At 33.1% G+C, this 18491-nt stretch overlaps 3 protein-coding genes across 5 annotated transcripts; all 3 read right to left on the bottom strand.

Annotated features, from left to right (window-relative positions):
- Positions 1–5341: 5341 nt before the first annotated feature.
- LOC145798287 (uncharacterized) lies at positions 5342–7744 on the bottom strand. Its single transcript, XM_082885799.1, has 3 exons — positions 7122–7744; positions 6230–6905; positions 5342–6109 (listed from the first exon to the last, which is right to left on the bottom strand). Exons 1-3 carry the CDS (start codon positions 7742–7744, stop codon positions 5342–5344), a joined length of 2067 nt encoding a protein of 688 aa, XP_082741925.1.
- Positions 7745–7885: 141 nt separating this feature from the next.
- Positions 7886–9830, bottom strand: LOC114264102 (uncharacterized). Its single transcript, XM_082885798.1, has 4 exons — positions 9763–9830; positions 9157–9679; positions 8755–9058; positions 7886–8682 (listed from the first exon to the last, which is right to left on the bottom strand). The coding sequence occupies exons 1-4, from the start codon at positions 9828–9830 to the stop codon at positions 7886–7888; spliced, it is 1692 nt and encodes a 563-aa protein (XP_082741924.1).
- A 579-nt stretch (positions 9831–10409) lies between these two features.
- LOC145796747 (uncharacterized) lies at positions 10410–18491 on the bottom strand. Of its 3 annotated transcripts, none has more exons than XR_014337255.1 (10): positions 18297–18491; positions 17653–17728; positions 14118–14329; positions 12111–12169; positions 11952–11975; positions 11793–11870; positions 11541–11630; positions 10880–11115; positions 10694–10787; positions 10410–10607 (listed from the first exon to the last, which is right to left on the bottom strand). XR_014337255.1 is itself a non-coding variant. In XM_082881903.1 (5 exons), the coding sequence occupies exons 1-4, from the start codon at positions 18411–18413 to the stop codon at positions 12154–12156; spliced, it is 399 nt and encodes a 132-aa protein (XP_082738029.1). In that variant the 5' UTR covers positions 18414–18455; the 3' UTR covers positions 11794–11975; positions 12111–12153. The 3 variants fall into 3 exon arrangements, 1 of the variants encoding a protein (XP_082738029.1); XR_014337254.1 differs by having other exon boundaries at positions 14118–14307; positions 18297–18455; XM_082881903.1 differs by lacking the exons at positions 10410–10607; positions 10694–10787; positions 10880–11115; positions 11541–11630 and having other exon boundaries at positions 11794–11975; positions 14118–14307; positions 18297–18455.

The raw sequence follows: 18491 nt of genomic DNA, 5'->3' as shown, positions 1-18491 counted from the left end.
GTCGACAAGAAAGTCATTCGAAGCCGTGATGTTGTGTTTCTAGAAGACCAAACAATTGAAGACTTTGGCAAAGGTGATCAACCGGAGCCAAAAACTAGTGATCTCATTGACATGGACCTATCTCCTTCATCTTCAGTTGATGATGAAAATGGGGGAGATGTGCAGCCACCTATTGAAGATATGGAGGATGATGCTAATCCTAATGAAGTTGAGCCAGAAATTGAGGAAGAACATCCAACTCAAGTACCGTCACCACAACTTGAGTTGAGGAAATCTACAAGGGACCGACAACCTTCAAGAAAGTATCCTCCCAGTGAATTTGTGTTGATTTCTGATCAAGGGGAGCCTGAGAGCTACCAAGAAGCAATTGAGCATGCAAAGAAAGGTGATTGGAAAAAGGCCATGGAAGAGGAGATGAATTCCTTAGTTGAAAATCACACTTATGATTTAGTGAAGTTGCCTAAAGGGAGGAAAATTCTGAAAAATAAGTGGGTCTTCAAATTGAAGAATGATGGCAAGAATCTGAGGTACAAGGCACGTCTTGTTGTGAAAGGCTTTGGGCAAAAGAAAGGTATTGACTTTGACGAGATTTTCTCACCGGTTGTAAAGATGTCTTCTATTCGGGTTGTACTTGGCATGGCTGCAAGTATGAACCTTGAAGTTGAGCAACTTGATGTGAAGACCGCATTTCTGCATGGTGATCTTGAAGAAGAAATTTACATGGAGCAACCGGAAGGCTTTGTGGAAAAAGGGAAAGAGAAATTTGTTTGCAAATTGAAGAAAAGTTTGTATGGTCTCAAGCAAGCCCCGCGGCAATGGTACAAAAAATTTGACTCTTTCATGATGAATAATGGTTTTTCTAAAACCACTTCGGATCATTGTGTGTTTGTGAAAAATTTCCCAGATGGTAAATTTATTATTCTTTTGCTTTATGTTGATGACATGCTAATTGTGGGTCAAGATTCTACCATGATAAACAGGTTGAAATTGGAGTTGAGCAAGTCTTTTGCTATGAAAGATTTGGGACCGGCAAAGCAAATTCTTGGTATGAAAATTGTTCGTAATCGCAAAGAGGGGCTGATTTGGTTGTCTCAAGAAAGATATATTGAGAAAGTTCTTGAGAGGTTCAACATGGATAAAGCGAAGCCGGTTAGTTGTCCACTTGCAGGTCACTTCAAACTTAGTTCGAATCAATGTCCTACAAGTGAGAAAGACAAAGAAGAGATGTTGAAAGTTCCTTATGCTTCAGCAGTTGGTTCTTTGATGTACGCCATGGTTTGTACAAGGCCGGATATTGCTCACGCCGTTGGTGTGGTGAGTCGTTTTCTCTCTAATCCGGGTAAAGAACATTGGGCAGCGGTAAAATGGATTCTAAGATATCTTCGAGGGACTTCGAAGGTGTGTTTGTGTTTTGGAGATGGTAAGCCGATGCTTGATGGGTTCACTGATTCTGACATGGCTGGTGATGTTGATTCTAGGAAATCTACTTCGGGGTATTTGATGACTTTTGCAGGGGGAGCTGTGGCATGGCAATCTAAATTACAAAAATGTGTTGCTCTCTCAACTACCGAAACTGAATTTATTGCCATTACAGAAGCTTGCAAAGAAGAGTTATGGTTAAAGAAATTTTTGCAAGAATTGGGTTTGAAGCAAGAAAAGTATGTGCTTTATTGTGATAGTCAAAGTGCTATTCACTTGAGTAGAAATTCTACTTTTCATTCGAGATCGAAACACATTGATGTGAGATACCACTGGATTCGTGATGCGTTAGATTCGAAATTGTTACAACTCGAAAAGGTTCACACAGATGATAATATTTTAGATATGCTGACAAAGACTTTGTCGAGGGACAAACATTTAAAGTGTCGAACTTTGGCGGGTACGGTTGATCTCTCCACCTAAGTCGGTAGGGGGAGAATTGTTGGGTATACCTCCTTATTGGAGTGTGGGACCCAATTGGTTTATTAAAGAGTTTCAATTTGACTTGATTTAAGTATAATATATTTTTATATATTATATTTGTGGAGATCCAATTCAATTTGGATACAACTAAGGTTTGATTAAAAACCCTAGATTCATTATATTATGTTCATTCAAGGCATCAAAGCGGCGGCACTAGAATACCAGAATACACACTGATTGGTAAGTGTGCTTGGTAATTTGTTGGGCATCAATTGATATTGATTGTTGCCCTGTTTGACTTGGTCAATTCTTGACCAAGAATTGGTGCCATCAAATTCAAGAATTTATGCTTTGCTTTGCAACTCTGTTCGGTTCTGCTTTGAAGGTCTACATTGGAGGTTTTGATTTGGGTTCGTTATTTTGGGTCTTCTTCAACTCTGGTTCTGAAGATTTTGGTTCATCTATTTGGTGAGGTCTTTCCTCTTTGTTTATTTGTGATTATTTGGAATTCACCTAAGGGTGATTTTTGTGAGATCATTAGTGTCTCATTTGTAATCGTTTGGAACTTATTTGGTTGATAGTGGAATCGGATTTCGATCCCGTGGACGTACCTCACATTGAGGGAACCACGTAAAAATTCTTGTGTTGCCTTTGATTTAATTTTTTCGCATTAGTTTTTATTCCCATTGATTGATTTACTTGTGGGGAATCACATCGATTTTCCCTAACATGACATGCATTATTTAAAGAAGACAATTTATTAATTCATTCATCAGAGTATTACTAAATAAAGCATTACATGTAACATCGAATAAAATGCCCTACAGGCTTACATCTTTCCAAGCCAACACTTGGATACAAAAATATGAGTTCTAACTCAATACAAGAAAAGCCCTAGGCTTGAATGTTTACATGTACTAATAAATAAAGACAATTAACTAAAGGTAGTCTTCCTCAATCCAGAAGCCAAACCCTCCCAAGCTAAGTCCTTGGAGGTAGTTTATCACCTGAACCTGAAAATGATGTTCCCATAAAGGGTGAGCCACAGCCCAGTAGAAATATACTAAACCACATATAAGCAATGAATAAAGCAATAGCATTCAACAGATGGTTAACCAAGATAATCAATTACTTCATTTACAGTCTCGTGACACTATTGCCTAAGATACGTTTTACTTTCCAATTTTATCAACATGGCTCATAACCTGGCCAAACTTACAACAGTGAATTACATATATCATATTCACATCCTTCCAATATCAACAAACAAATGAGTCTCAAGCTCAAATCAAAACACTTCATACTTCCAGATTGATACACATTTTAGTGCTGTATCAATAAAACACTTCTATATAAATAAGCACACATAAAAGTGATGCTAATGGAGTCCATCCCCTATCTCCTCCCAAACAAAATCTGGTTTAGAGGTCCATCCCCTATCTTCCCCTAAACCGTGGAGTACATCCCCTATCTCCTCCCACACACAAAACAATGTATGCAAATGCAATGCTCAATCAATACACATATTTTCTGTATCAATGCAATAGTCAAAATTAATGACTTAACCAATGTGATTAGTTTCAGTTATTCCTAATCCACATACAATGTCTACAACAATCACGACTATCCTCCACCGATAGCCCAAAACAGTTATTTCTAAACTGAAAATAACTATGTCAACAATTCAATAGACAAATGATTCAAATTATCCAATTACGCCATTTAATCAATGAATTCCCCAATTCCATGAATTTAACCATCTTTTCCCAATTCCATGAATTTAACCATCTTTTCCCAAATTTTACCAAAGTATCCCCAACATATCAAAATACCAAAACTTAGAACAAAACCTATAAAATGGAGTAGGAAATCCCTACCTCAAAGAAAACAACACAAATGGTGAAGACAAAGATGAGTGCCCAAATACCAAAGTGCTCCAAATCGCCAAATGTTCAGATTAAATGAAAGCCCTCGACTCCCTCTATCTTTTTAATGAAGGATCTAGGGTAGAAACACACCCTAAGTGGATCAAATCTAAGAAAGAAGGTGAGTAGGGAGAGAGAGAAGTCGGACCTAGGGTTTGGAACCAAAAGAATATGAAAAAGACTGATCAAAACCCGCTGCTGTGTATATAAACTGGACAGGCTCGCTCGAGCGAAGACATGGTCGCTCGAGCGACCAGACACAGAAAAGCAATGCTCGAGCCAAGGAAGCCTTGCTCGAGCCAACAACCCAAAAGCTCGCTCGAGCGAAAGAAAACTCGATCGAGCGAAGAATTCAAACCCTCAGGTCTGTAACCAGACTCACGCTCGAGCGAAGGAACTATCGCTCGAGCGAAGAACGAACTAACTCGCTCGAGCGAAGAAAAGCTCGCTCGAGCCAAGAATGCAAAGCTACAGGTCCATACTGGACGCCACCTCTCGCTCGAGCGACCAACTCCTCGCTCGAGCGAAGAACCAAAAACCTGGACAGCAACATTTGGTTTCTAAACCCAACCAACCTGAAACAAACCTGCCCAACACATCCTATAATTCCAAATGAGAAAATAAGGGACAACAACAACAATTATACAATGACAGAATCTACGGAACCTAAGTCCGGATACAATAATCAAAATGGAAAAAGACCGGGGTCGCTATATTAAGCACACCAGCTAATGCTCTGCAATACAAAAAAAAAAAAGCCAAATAACAAATTAAGCACACCAGCCAATGTTCTGTAATACAAAGAAAATGCAACACCCTTCCTGATAAAAAGATAACCAAATAAAAATATGATTAGTTTTGTTTAACCTAATTCAAGAGCATATTAGGAAGAAAAAACAAAAAAATATATATCACCTAGTGTGTTACATTTACAAAAACAAACTCATAGCATAAATCAATAATTCAAATGAAAATGATCTAACATACATCTAAACTTAGTTATAAATTCCACATAGATAAAAGGCTTTACAAAACTATTGTAAGTAATAAATTTCACATCGATCGGAAACTTTACAAAATATGGATCGTAGCTAGCATATGTATGCTTTTCACAAAAATAAATATGAGACTCAAACTTGTTCTTTCTTAGAAATCCTAGGAGCACCTCATCACTTTCCAAAAAGTCCTCGTATCAACTTGTATGTATCCCCAGTGAGGAGCATGCACGACAATCTATTAATTTATGAAAATAAAAAAAAAGTTAGTATATTAGCAAAAGAAAATTTATATATATATCAAAACACTTTCAAATTGAAATTACCTTGTTACATCCCCATCGAAGCAATCTAGTTGTATTTATATTTTTGAGCTCCATATATTTTTTAACCCAATCCTACAAAAGTCGACACATATAGTAAAATATTTTTAAAATAACAATTTGTAATCAATAGAAACAAAGTTATCAAAAAATAAATTGTACCTTTTGACAAAAGTGGTTTGATCCATAAGTAATACTATAACAAAATTTCAGGATAAACAATGTTTGTAGTAGAATCTGGCTCATCATTGGGAAGGAGGACACTTATACGATCAAAGGATGTGCATCTAGATAGGGCCACATACAATTGCCCATGACTGAACACTGGTGTGCGCAAATCAACTCCAACAAATTTCACAGATTGCCCTTGAGATTTATTAATGGTCAGGGCATATGCCAATCGAAATGGAAATTGACGTCTTGTCATTCGAAAAGGCATTTCTGAAGAAGACGGTGTCAAGGATATCCTTGGTATGAATACCAAATTGCCACATTTTTCTCCAGTTAAAATTTGAGCTTCAATTATGCGAGTATTGCATCTAGAAACCATCAATCTTGTGCCATTGCACAGTCCATTTTTTGGTGCAATATTTCTTAACAACATTATAGGACAACCCACTTTCAACTCTACCTTAAAAGCCGGTAGCCCAGGAGGATCTAATGAATTTAAATATTCATTAGGATATCTATTTATTATAGTACGATCAATTTCATCATCTTCAGACATCTTGTCTGCTGCCAAATAAGTATGTGTGTTGCCGGGAAAAATATTCAATGCTGCAGTATTGATAGCACTGACATCATCATTCCGTGCAGAAAGAATTGTACGTTCGGTTAAAAATGTTGCAGTCGATGTCATTGCCACATCCAGTTGCGGATAAACTACTGAGATTATGTCTTTTAGATCTTGGCATTTGTGTATTGTTGATGGAAGTTTAACAATTTCCTGAGGATTGGTCCCAATCTATTTATAAGAATAAATAAATAAAATAGTAAGTAAAATCAATTAAAGTACATAAACATAAATATATTTCGTCAATTTAAAAGAACCATATAATAGAGAAAAAGTTTGAAGAAATATTACCTCCATCAAGAATTTTGCAAAATTAGCATTTTCAAGATTTGCATGATTCAAACACATGTTCAAATTTAAAGACAGAACATGTATATCCTTCCATAGAAAAGAGTGTCTTAATGATGCATTCACAATTTGCTCACGGACTCCTTTGGTTATAACTGGTAAGATTTGTCGAAAATCTCCACCAAGAACAACAATGATACCCCCAAATGGCTTTTCACTATCACAAGTGTCCCGAAGTGTGCGATCAGCTGCCTCAACACAATGTCTATGCTGCATAGGAACTTCATCCCAGATTATAAGTTTTGTTTCTCTAAACAATTCTGCTTGTAATGATTGCTTGCTAAATCCACAAATTGAATTTTCCAATACATCCAACGGAATGGAAAAAGTTGAATGAGCAGTACGACCTCCTACCAATAACAATGATGCAATTCCAGATGAAGCTACAGTAATAACAATATGGCCAAGGCTGCGACACTTTAATGCAATCGCATTGTACAAAAATGTTTTCCTTGTTCCGGCACCTCCATTCAAAAAGAAAATAGTTCCTTTATTTTCAAAGACTGAGGAAGTGATTGCATCATAAGCTGTTCGTTGATCATTGTTGAGGCGATCAATAATAATTTTTGCATCTGTCTGTTGTGCCTCATTATGCAGTTGTTGATGTTCGAATATCAACCTGTTACCAACTACTGCACTCTAATTTGTAGAAGGTTGTGGCATTGGCAGGAAGTCAATTAAACTTTTTCCTGATTCTTGGAGCATTTGATTCAAAAGATATAGACCATAGTCTTCAATTTGAGCCTCAGTTGGTTCAGAAATGGCAAACAATGTTCGAATCTTATGTGCAAGATCATCACATATATGCATTGAAAATTGATTCCATAATGTATACGGTTGTAGTGGAGAGCACTGAGTAAGAATAATAGTAAACAATCTCCTTAATTGATAACCAGTTTTCATAACTGCAGCCTCTTTAAGGCATTGTATCCATTCTTCATCATCTTCTAAAAGTCCTCTTGCAACACATGCTGATTTAAATGTATCATGCAAAACATTGTTGACCGTGCGTAAACATTGAAACGATTTTGGTCCTTTGACAACAGTTAATAGCAAACGCAAATAAAATCTCTCTCCACAATTAGGGCTAGCAAAGTACATTCTACCGATTGCATAGCCCTGCTGCCTTGGTTTCCATCTCTTTTCTGAATTAAGCCAAACAAAATGTTGTGGAAATTCTTGGTAAGTGAATGGACATTCATCTTCCATAGAAGCGCAACATGCAAAAAAACCAGTAAGAGTTGACATTTGTTGGCCAGCTCTAGAAACAATTGCTTCTAATGATTCATCAGGATTAAAAAGAACGCGGTGCATTCCAGGTAAATGAAGTGCTAAGCGTACAACTGTTGGTATCTCTGCATGCAATGGATAACCAAATATTCGCCAAGCAGCTTCTGGAGGTCCAATATACCTCGCATCGAGATATTGTTGGATCTCATTTATCAATCCCAACACCATCGTTGTACGATCATAACCCTTATAAATGTACTTGTGTATATACTTGACGCATCTCATTCCGGGGCAAACTTCCACATTTATGTGACAGTTGAAACGTTTAGAAAGATATGCATTGTATGGTACGATGTCTCTGTTATCAACTTATTTCCCCCTCACAATATGAGCTTGACCATTATTACGACGACGATAGATAGGATATCCATCTTGATCCATAGTAGTTGTTTCTGCGAATGCTCGAGGGTATCTCTTAGTGCATTTACCATTTTCCATACATGGTGCTTGTAGATTTCGAGCACCACATGGTCCATGTACCATACAACACTTGATAGTTTCAAAAAGCATAGGTTCATCTTTTGGATCTGGAAATTCTACACAAACCAATTTGTCTACTTGAGCACATGTTCGAATTTTGTCTGGACCCTTAAGAAATAGAAGTGCATGCATATGAGGAAGGCCTCGCTTTTGGAATTCAATTGTAAAAATATGCGCAACTTTATTACCAAACACTCGGTTTGTTTCTATCTCCTTCATCAAGCACTTTCTCTTTAACTCAAAAACACGGGCAATTAAATCAGGACGATCAATAGGCTTTTGGTGCGGTAATAATGCCGAAGTAATTTCTGGCCAATTAGGATTTGCAGTCATGGTGAGAAAAATGTCTGGATGTTGGTTGTATCGTGTGATAGCCATTGAGTCTTGAAAGATTTCAAACATGTGTCTAGGACCTCCAGCAAATGAAGATGGCAAAACAAACCTTTGACCAATTTGATTGGGTTGAAGGTCATTTGGATCAATATCTGTCAAATCTTGGTAAAGTTCAGCACGGATCTTCCCTTGATTAAGCTTGTAGTAAGTCAACCTATTTTGTTCAGTTGCGGCCCAAGCATCAACCAAAAACTCTTGGAACAGTTTTCCAGCTCTCAAAATTGTTGAATACTCTGTGGGTCGTTCAAACAAACGATAACTATAAAAATCCATTTGAGTAAGCCGATCAGTTGAAGGCCGATCACGTTCAACATCCCACAGTTTCATCCCAGGTTCCCATCCAAGCTCACTATGTGGAAATAATAAAACATAATGTAATGGCAAATATGCTGGGTGACATTCATTGATTTGCATTAGCTCATTATTTCCATGTAGATGTAAGATAACATCTCTCATTCCACTAACCTTGGTTCCATCACCTGGTATTACAACTGCAATCTCATCTGTAGTTGGTAGGTTATACCGTCGTCGATCTGTCGATGAACTGTAGTGGAGATGAGCAGGCAAATTTCGTCCTGTCAAGGCTAATTGATTCAAAATTGCATGAGCCTGGCGAAATTTAGCAACGAATGCATTAACCTGTAATAAACTATCTTGAATAGTTTTAGAACATCTCTTCTTAATTGAGGATTTCTACGATTGCGAACTTCTAAAGCTGAATCAGGGTCATAAATGTACAATTGCGCATAAGCTACATCTTGCCCTGATTGTGGTAGTAGTGATCCTGTTCGATGTCGCAATTCCCCATGGATAGTGAATGATGTAGGGCCTCTTCCAGTAAGTACTCTTGGATCTAATGTAGCACCAAGACTTGTAAAAGCATTGGTTGCATTGTACACTCGAGTATAACGTCGAAACGATTTTGATTTATCATCATTCCCATCATATAATGCTTGAAGAAGTGAAGGGGGTGTAATAAGCAGAGGAAGCTTAACCTTCCCTTTTGAACAACATGTTCCGAATAGAGAACGGTTTGGAGATGATTTTACTAATTTTTCATCCATCCAATGTAATGCTGAACAGAAAAGACATAATACATCCATCTTGCCAAGAGAATGAGGACATGAATTTATATGTGTTCGAGTACCAACCATTGGACCCATAGGCATATCCTCTAATTCCTCATTAGTACATAGATCCTCTTGAAGGGAAGGAGTTGTAAGAGTAGGCCTACAAATATTGGTTCTGTGTAAATTAAAATAGAATGGTTATAGTAGGAGTATGTATTTGAAGAATTAAACACAGTCTTTTACCAATTCCTTTGTGGAGCTAAAGATGTGCTTGGCATTGAGAACGAACATGTGGAAGGATGTGCAACCATTGTTCGTTTTTGCGCCGACTGAGTGTCCTCAGTTGCCTTTGTTCCTAGTTCCAAGCAAGCACGACTACGACGACACGGTATTAAAGAAGTTTGTCTCGGTTGAATACATTCTCTTGATTTCTCCCGTTCTCGCCGTGCACGTTGGGCCAATGTAGCTTTTGATATAACATTCTTATTGTGTGCCTAAAATGTGAATATTATGTCATTGATACCTAAAATACAAATATTATCGTATACTATTTTATTTCTTTTTCTTCCTGCCTTGTGATAATTTTAAGAATATTTTTACATTTTCTTTGTCCTACTTCCTTTTCCATTTTGCTTCATTTTCCCTCTTCATGCCTTGTGATATAACAATTTATTTTTTAATTATTGTTTTCTCTTTCTTCTTGCCTCATGATGATTTTAAGAAAATTAAAAATATTTTCTATGCCTATGTTCCTCTGTTCCTTTGCTTAGATGTTATAAAGTTTTTCTTGGAGTTGATAAATGTTACAATTATTTTTTAGGAAATGTTAAAGAGAGCTAAAAATACTTTGTTTGAGTATACAGAAAACAAAGAGCACACAAAAAAAATTGACAACACAGTTTACATTTTTAAAAATATACATGATCAATGTTCACTTAAACAATATGATTGGCTTTGTTTTACTCGATAAATATTTTTTTAAAGATGTTGAATATATACCATTGGACATGCGTTTTCCTTTCTTTGTCAAAAGAAGTTGCCTTTTCTTTTCCTTTAGACATTGCCTTGGCCTTTTCCTTTTCCTTTGCCTACAGAATACGAAAAAGAACATGTATTTATAGAATTTATTAAGATTACAAAAAAAGAATATGTTGAACTTGATATTTATACTTACCTTAGAATTGCGGATAATATTAAGATTGCACTCATCACAAATAACAACACCGATATTCCTAGTCTCATGGAGCAATGGGCTTGCATGAGTAGGCCTACAAATATTTGTTGTGTACAAAATAAAATTTATAAAATAAAATCTTAGCAATAAGAATATGTATTTGTAGAATTAAATACAATGTTTTACCAATTCCTTTGTGAAGCTAAAGATGTGCTTGGCGAAGGCAGATGTGTAAACATTACTCCTTTCTGAGCCGGTGGAGTATTAGTTGTGCTTGGTGGAATCAATTCTCTCGATCTCTCTCGTTCACGTCGCGAACGTTGTCCTAATTGATATGAAGAGCTTGCCTTATCATTTCTTTCGCGTTCTCGCCGTGCACGTTGAGCCAATACAGCTTTCGATATAACATTATTGTTATGTGCCTAAAACATGAAGATTAATTTCATAAGATGCCTAAATTTTATCATCTATTGTTTTATACTTTACTCTTCATTTGTAAAAAAATTGAAAACTTTTTCATTTTGTATCCCTCCTCCCCTCATTCCTTTTTTTTGTTCTATTCCTTTTTTATTCTCTTGTAGATGCTCATGTCAATAGCAAAACGCCAAAAAAGAATAATAATAATTTTAAAAAAATATAATGTTTTTTGTACAAATGATATTTTAGCATGCTTCAAAAAAAACATTTCACAAATTTATATGAAAATGTTTACTATAAGAACAGTATATGTCACTGTGCAAGTAGTATGTCAATTTTACATTTAAAAATAAATAAATAATCAAGGTTCATGGTCCAAAATAAATATTTCAAAAAAATAACTTTAAATGGAAATGTTGAAGACCCATACTACTGAACATGTATTTTCCTTTCCCTTGCCCAAAACGTTGGTCTTTTTGTTTTTCTTCAACAATGCCTTGGCAATTTCCTTTTCTTTTGCCTACAAAAAGTAAAAATAAATTTAAAGAAGAAAGTTTCTATATATATATATTATATATATATATATATATGTAGAAAGTTTTTAAAAAATATATAAATAAGAATATACGGTGTATACGGTGTTTTGAATGAAAAAAAATCTATATAATTAAATTGGGCTTACCTCTCAAACACGGATGACATTAAGGGCACGCTCATCACGGATAACAACATTAACATTTCTTTCTTGAAGAAATTGGACCTAAAAATACAAAAGAATTAGAGGTAAAAAAAATAAAAAAATTATACATGTAAGAAAATGAGTAAAAGGAATCAGTATTACAGTTCGACGTAGGTCTCCATCCATCTGTAAATTATAAGAAAAGAGAATTTTGTTATAAGGAATTAGATAAAAAAAATTATAAAAAGAAAAGAAAATTGACTTTTGCTTATAAGAAAAATGTTTTTTTTTTTCAAATAAATAAAAAAGAAAACAACTTACGTGACCAAAAATAGTAATGTTGTCCATAATTAGCGATTGAAGGTCAATGGTGTCTCAACCTGAAAGTGCCGGGTTATGTAAATTTGACAAAGATAACTGTATGAAGGCAAAATGAGGTTTAATAATTGCCATAAAGAAAAATTAATCGCTACAAAATTAACAACCTCCTAACATATTTTAGTTAACAACCTAGTTTAAGAAGTTCGTTTGTGCATGAATATCACAGATGGAGAAATTCACCTACTACAGGATAGAAGAAAAATTATAATTTTTTTATGTCTTCAATATACGTTAAAAATGATAGAAGAAAAATTAAATACTCCCATAGAATTCTTCATAATTTTTCTCTATTGACCAAAATGTAGAACTATAGCAATACATGATTTTGTGGTTGATTCTATATAGCAACTTTGCACTGACAAAGGTTAATTCTTATAGATTGCATTGCCCATTTTTCCTACTAACAACTAAGTAAATTATAAAAAAAAAATATAAATTATACTAATGAATAAAATTTTAGCAAAACTTAATTACAGAAATTTAATTACTAAATTTGCATTTTAAAATGTGAAAATGAAAAATAAGTAAAAAACTACAACAAAAATTTATAAAAGGGCTCACCACACTGTAACTGGAAAATTACAAATACCTTTTGTATTATCTGTATAATTGCAAATGCCTTTTTCAAAAAAGCATACTACACAGTAGCTTATTTACTCCAAGGAGTAATACTCTCATAAAAGCATTAAAAAGTTATTAAAACAAATTTTTAAAATAAGTTTAAGTTTTTTCAAAAGTCCTGATAAACATCTAAAAAGTCTTTTTTTTTTTTTTTTTTGAAAAATTCCATAAATAAAATTGAAACAGAAAAATAAACTGGACTCTTTTTAAAGAGAGAGAAGCCTAAACATTTTAAAATAGCAGTTCAATTAAAAAACCAAATTAAAAACAATTCACTAAAAGCCAAAAAAATAAGGGTCATCAAATTAACAGTTATATACCAAGATACATAACTATACACACTATATTAGACTTATTTCTAAACCAAATATTAAAAGCTTAATGTTTAATCTAAAGCATTAAAGAAAATTCAAAGACCAAACATGAAAATTCCAAAGCATTAAAGAAATATGAAAGAGTCCATTCATTAATCCAAAACATTTATTAACCCACTACAATTCAATAAATAAAGTGAGGAACTAATAAAGAATTGCAAGGGATAGAACACTCATCACAAAAAATGTATACAAATCTATTTTTATATTTGGTGAGTAAAAATATGACCATTGATGATTAAAGAGAGCCTCAACCCATCTGACCAAGATGAAACAAAAATCTATATAACAACAACCTAATTAATGTTAATATTAACTCAGAGTTTTTTTTGGAAGCTCAACCCATTAAGATGAAATAAAAATGATTGCTAACAAATAACCCAATTTTCCTTAACCCTCATTTGAAACATGAAACCCATTTTTCCTTAACCTCCATTTGATAAAGAGAGAAAAGTGGATGTTAAAATTCCATTGATTATTAAAGGGTACCTCAACCCAATTAATGTTAACATTAACTCAGAGTTTTTTTTGCAACCTCAACCCATTAAGAACAAAACACCACACATAATTTTTTTTTTTTTGGCTTCAGATTCTTAATGTTAACATTAGCTCTGAATTGAAAAAGAGAAAAAAAAAAAAAAAAAAAAAAAACCCAGAGCATGATGCATTACTTCACTTCTTTATAGTCCACTTCATCCGAATACCACTTTTTTAACATGATGCATGTCTAGGATATGAAACCCAAAGCTATGAATTGAAAAAGAGAAAAAAAAAAAAAAAAAAAAAAAAAAACAGAGCTATGAACTGACCCCAAAAAAAAAAAAGAGCTATGAACCCATGTCCGGAAACAGAGGTAAAAAAACAGAGCTATGAACTGAGAGGAAAAAAAAATAGGGGTAAAAAAAATGAATGGAACAACAAAAAAGAAAGTGAGGAGGTAAGAGTGCCTTACCCGGTAATGGTGGAGAAAAAATGAAAGGAATGCGAAGAGCTTTGTTCTTCCTTCAGGAATGCGAAGAGCTTTTTGGAGCTTTGTTCTGCCTTCGATGGTGATTCACTTCCTCTCCTTCGATTGTAAGCTTCTTTCACAGTGATAGGTAAAGTCCAGTAGTGGGTTGGTAAGAGTTGATAGGTAAAGATATCTGGACCATTGAATTTTAGACCCTTGAAAATATTTGTGAAAGTACATCTGAGCCATTGTTTTTAATTACTAATTTTGCATTTTAAAATGTGAAAAAAAATAAGTAAAAAAACTACAACAAAAATTTATAAAAGGGCTCAACAAAAATTACAAATGCCTTTTGTATTATCTATATAATTACAAATGTCTTTTTCAATACACATCATAAAAATTTATACTACACAATAGCTTATTTACTCAGTAGCTTATATAAACCCAAGAGTAATACTCTCATAAAAACCATAAAAAAATTATTAAAACAAATTTTTAAAAGAAGTTTAAGTTTTTTCAAAAGACTTGATAAACATCTAAAAAGTCTTCTTTTTTTTTTTTGAAAAATTCAAAAAATAAAATTTAAAAAGCTAAATAAATTGGACTCTTTTTAGAGAGAGAGAGAGAGAAGCCCAAATATTTTAAAATAGCAGTTCAATAAAAAACCAAATTAAAAACAATTTACTAAAAGCCAAAAAAAAAAGGTCATCAAATAAAAAGGGTTAACTTTTTAATGTTCCCTTTTCCTTTCAATCAACAAATTCCCTTCAAATCCTAAATCCAAATACAGCCTAAGAGATGGGGGGGAAAAAAAAGAAGACATATCATATTACAAAATTAAACTGTAACAAAATCCTTGTAATTGCATGAATATCACAAATGGGGAAATTGAACTACTATAGGATGGAAGACAAATTTATATTTTTGTGTCTTCAATATACATTAAAAAGGATAGATGAAAAGTTAAATACTGTCATAGAAATCTTCATCATTTTTCTGTATTGGCCAAAATGTAGAACTATTGCAATACATGATTTTGCAGTTGATTCTACATAGTAATTTTGCATTGACAACAGTTAAATTGTTATGGATTGTACTGCCCACTTTTCCTATTGACAACTAATGTATACCACACCAAAAAAAAAAAAAAAGTAAATTATAAAAAAATGTAAATTATACTGCTTATGAATAAAATTTTAGCAAAACTTCAATATAGAAATTTAATTACTAATTTTTCATTTTAAAATGTGGAAAAAAAATAGGTTAAAACCTACAATAAAAATTTATAAAAGGTCTCACCACACTGTACTTGGATAATTACAAATATCTTTTGTCTTATCTATATGATTATTTGGGGAGGCAAATAAAGTCTGTCTAGTTATTTTTACAGTCTTTTTTCAATTTAGAAGAGTGTTATCATTACATTATTTTTTTCTTCTTTAGGGTGGTTTTGTTTCCTTACTACCTTTTGTTGAAACAGTTCATGCTTCAACTACTTTCTTAAACCTACAAACAATTCATGATTTTAGCAAAACTTCAATATAGAAATTTAATTACTAATTTTTCATTTTAAAATGTGAAAAAAAAAATAGGTTAAAACCTACAATAAAAATTTATAAAAGGTCTCACCACATTGTAATTGGATAATTACAAATATCTTTTGTGTTACCTATATGATTATTTGGGGAGGCAAATAAAGTCTGTCTAGTTATTTTTACAGTCTTTTTTCTATTTAGAAGAGTGTTATCATTACATTATTTTTTTCTTCTTTAGGGTGGTTTTGTTTCCTTACTGCCTTTTGTTGAAACAGTTCATGCTTCAACTACTTTCTTAAACCTACAAACAATTCATGATTCTAACTGATCTTTTTACATCTCTATCACTGCTCATAAGATTTGGAGCATAGGATGAGGAGTCAAATCAACAGTAGACGTGGTAAGAGAAAGGTTTTAGATAGTAATTTCACAATTCAATCCACTCAAATCTTTACCACGTTGATAGAAAGTAACCCATTTCTTAAAAACTGTCATTTACCCTTTACTTGCTCCACTTAAGCATCCTCAAGATACTCTAATGCATTGTATAGGACAACTTTAGAGATAACCCTTTTATAAGGGAAAACAGAACCATAATATCTTGAAAACTTTTTACAGTCCAAAAGTTTTGTTGTTGATACTTAAAGCAGAACTATAGGATACTTCAGAAAATTAAAATAGTTCAAATTTAAATTTGTTTAGATGTGATTTTAAGATTGAATTTGAAAATTTTGTCTTGACAAATTTGAAATAACGTAGTAGTTACTTGAAATCCTTAATACTAAGTGTTACAGTTCTACAAAGAACCTAATAATAGCTTAAACTACTTGGTTAAAAACTATAGAATCTCTAATTGTTTGAAATAGTAGTATCCAAATGCTTCGTTCTAGTAGTCTATTTGATGCTTTGTGATACAGTGTAGCTTATCTAAATTGGACATAGGTTGCGATGCAAATGGTGTTGGATTTGGATTATGGGTCCCCAATTGGTTATTAAAGAAAAAAACACAATACAAAATTTTATTTTGTTTAACATTTGATACATTATGGGAATTATTAAAGCTCATCCTCAACAGCAGTATTTAATAGATTATAGGAATTATTATCACCAAATAAATGGGCTTCTGATTATGCCTATAATGCAAACAAAATGCTAATGTTTCAAAATCAAACTAAAAAACAGAATGCTAATGTCATCAGCACCCATTTTATTCAATAATTTTATGAAATCCTCATAGGATGAAACCCACAAATATGAACCCAAAATCAAAACTCATTTCATAGAAATCCAAAATCGAAATCCAAAATACAATTTTATAGATATCAAAACCAAAATCAAAACCCATTATAATCATAGGTTAGTTGATAAAACCCATCAATGAAATAGAAATATATAAACCCATCATATTTGCAACTAATTTCAAACCTACAAAAAGAAAATGTAAAGATTTCAAGGTTCTTAAATGTAAAGAAAATGTCATCAGCGCCAAAATGTAAAGAAAATGTAAACCCGTCATGGTCATCTAGGCATAGAGTTTTCAATGAATGAATATATGTTCAAAAAATTTTAATACAAAGATTCTTAAATTTTCAACCCATCATGGTCATCTAGTAGAGTTTTCAATGAATGAATATAATATATATTTTAATGAATGAATATATATTCAAAAATACTTTTAATGAATGAATGAATTTTTAATGAATGAATATATATTCAAAAAAATTTCAATCTTAAAGATTCTTAAATTTTTAATGAATGAATATATATTCAAAAAAACTAAGATCATATAATATAGAGCTCAAGAAATCAGTATAAAAAATTAAAAAGGGTCATGTTCATGACACTTTTTATACCCAATACACTTTTTATACATATACTAAGAAACGTTTTACACATCTATATGTCACTATTTTGTATAAAAAATCAGTATTTTCCTTAAGGTCACTATTTTGTTATTACAACAGAAAAAAGAAAAAGAAAAAAAGATACCAACTTAATACCTCTTTGTGCCTTTTTCGCTAGGAGTAATGTTGCCCTGTTCTTGATCAACTGAAGCACTAAGCATCCAATGGCATCCTGATATTAATGTACATGCAAAATAAATTAGAGTAAACTGGAACAACATTTTTTGTTAATAACAATAGATTTTGGCCTTGAAAATTTCCCAAAGCAACAAGCAAATTTTAAAATTTTAATCTTGAGATGTCAGAATTTTTAAATTTTAAATGATATACATATGAGCACATTTGGAGTAACTGTGTAATAAGGATTGCAGCATATGGAAAATCATGTTCTTAAACTGTGAATGAATCTATAAACCCATTTCAATGATATAAATCCATTTCATAAGAGGGAAAAAGCTAAAAAGAATAGAAACCCACTTCAATGATAGAAAGTATGTAAGAAGAATAGGAGGGAAAAAGCTAAAACCAGTTTGTATTTAAGAAGCATTGTTTTAACAATTTCAAAGGTAAAAAAAAAACAGAAGGTGGTCCGAATGTTTCAATGACCCATAGCCTTAATGTTTCAATTTCAACTTCAATGACCCATAGCCTTAATGTTTCAATTTCAGAGAGCAAGCATTCAAACTGAGCATTCAAACTCAAGGTGAGCAAAATAAAGCGAGGTGAGGAGGGTGTCTTACCCGGTCATTGGTAGAGAAGAGAGCTTTCACAGAGTTTTCTTCCTTCTTCACAGCTTTCTTCGAAGCTTTCTTCAAAGCTTTGTTCCAGTTCAAAGCTTTGTTCCTAGCCTTCTGCATTGATAGGAATACAAATGATGCCTTACCTGGCAAAATGCGGTGGGTTGGTGAGAATTGATAGGAATACAAATCTGGACC

The sequence above is a fragment of the Camellia sinensis genome, chromosome 8, assembly GCF_055761805.1.
Source record: "Camellia sinensis isolate YWXY chromosome 8, ASM5576180v1, whole genome shotgun sequence".
NCBI classification, from domain to species: Eukaryota; Viridiplantae; Streptophyta; class Magnoliopsida; order Ericales; family Theaceae; genus Camellia; species Camellia sinensis.
Note: the sequence above shows the minus strand (reverse complement) of the source record. Positions and strands in the feature narration are given on the sequence as shown.

Excerpts from the sequence above, each read along its gene's own strand:
- LOC145798287 (XM_082885799.1), bottom strand. The coding sequence starts at position 7,744 with ATGGTGTTGGGATTGATAAATGAGATCCAACAATATCTCGATGCGAGG. Across the intron at positions 6,906-7,121 it reads CAGTGCTCTCCACTACAACC|GTTGATATTCGAACATCAAC; the intron begins GTATACATTATG and ends AGTTGGTAACAG. Across the intron at positions 6,110-6,229 it reads TTGCAAAATTCTTGATGGAG|ATTGGGACCAATCCTCAGGA; the intron begins GTAATATTTCTT and ends TCTTATAAATAG.
- LOC114264102 (XM_082885798.1), bottom strand. The coding sequence starts at position 9,830 with ATGGTTGCACATCCTTCCACATGTTCGTTCTCAATGCCAAGCACATCT. Across the intron at positions 9,680-9,762 it reads TTAGCTCCACAAAGGAATTG|GCCTACTCTTACAACTCCTT; the intron begins GTAAAAGACTGT and ends CAATATTTGTAG. Across the intron at positions 8,683-8,754 it reads GAAACTGTGGGATGTTGAAC|AGTATTCAACAATTTTGAGA; the intron begins GTGATCGGCCTT and ends AACGACCCACAG.
- LOC145796747 (XM_082881903.1), bottom strand. The coding sequence starts at position 18,413 with ATGCAGAAGGCTAGGAACAAAGCTTTGAACTGGAACAAAGCTTTGAAG. Across the intron at positions 17,729-18,296 it reads TCTTCTCTACCAATGACCGG|GATGCCATTGGATGCTTAGT; the intron begins GTAAGACACCCT and ends CATTAATATCAG. Across the intron at positions 14,308-17,652 it reads AGCGAAAAAGGCACAAAGAG|ATATCTTTACCTATCAACTC; the intron begins GTATTAAGTTGG and ends TCAATGGTCCAG.